This window comes from Haliaeetus leucocephalus, unplaced genomic scaffold, assembly GCF_000737465.1.
Source record: "Haliaeetus leucocephalus isolate CR32 unplaced genomic scaffold, Haliaeetus_leucocephalus-4.0 Scaffold465, whole genome shotgun sequence".
Classification (NCBI taxonomy): Eukaryota; Metazoa; Chordata; class Aves; order Accipitriformes; family Accipitridae; genus Haliaeetus; species Haliaeetus leucocephalus.
Window position 1 is genome coordinate 11,643 of NW_010972901.1, and position 864 is coordinate 12,506.

Sequence of the window (864 nt, forward strand, 5' to 3'; positions counted from 1 at the left end):
CTTTGCCCCCGCCTTTGCCCCCAGGTGGTGGACATCATGCGGGTGAACGTGGACAAGGTGCTGGAGCGGGACCAGAAGCTGTCGGAGCTGGACGACCGGGCCGATGCCCTCCAGGCCGGCGCCTCCCAGTTCGAGACCAGCGCCGCCAAGCTCAAGCGCAAGTACTGGTGGAAGAACCTCAAGGTCAGAGGGCACGGGGTGTGATACCCCCCCCAAAAATAGAGAGACACGCACCCCAAAAATGGAGAGAGGGAAGCCAAACATGGAGAGACAGACCCCCAAAATATAGAGAGAGACTGCAAAAAAGAGAGAGAGGGAACCCAAAAATGCAGAGGGACACCCTAAAAACAGAGAAGGAACCCAAAAATAGAGACACTCCAAAAGTAGAGACCCAAAAAATAGAGAGAGAGAGCGCCCCAACATTGAGAGGCACACCCACAAAATTGAGAGACACCCCAAAAATAGAGAGAGGGAACCCAAAAGTGGAGACACAGCCCCAAAATATAGAGGGGGAACTAAAAAATGGAGAGAGATACCCCAAAGATAGAGAGCCCCAAAATATAGACACTGTAAAACTATAAAGACATACCCCAAAATAGAGAGAGAGAGAGAGACACCAAAAATAGAGAGAGATGGACCCCCAAAATAGAGACACCCCAAAAATCGAGAGTCCAGCGCTGTCAAGCGCAAGCACTGGTGGAAGAACCTCAAGGTCAGAGGGCACGGGGTGTGACACACACACACCCCAAAATAGAGAGAGAGACATCCCCAAAATGGAGAGACATACCCCCAAAATATAGAGAGACAGCGCAAAAAGAGAGAGGGAACCCAAACATGCAGAGGGACACCCCAAAAATAGAGAAT

The 864-nt window shown here is 50.8% G+C and overlaps 1 protein-coding gene across 1 annotated transcript in view; it reads left to right on the top strand.

The window, feature by feature from the left end:
* LOC104836596 (vesicle-associated membrane protein 2-like) overlaps nucleotides 1–864 on the top strand; it is a gene marked incomplete at its 3' end in the record, with an annotated part of 6,671 nt that overhangs the window by 4,701 nt on the left and 1,106 nt on the right. The window contains exon 3 of the mRNA XM_010575266.1: nucleotides 25–183. Coding sequence (XP_010573568.1) covers nucleotides 25–183 — 159 coding nt within the window. The remainder of the gene's footprint in view (nucleotides 1–24; nucleotides 184–864) is intronic.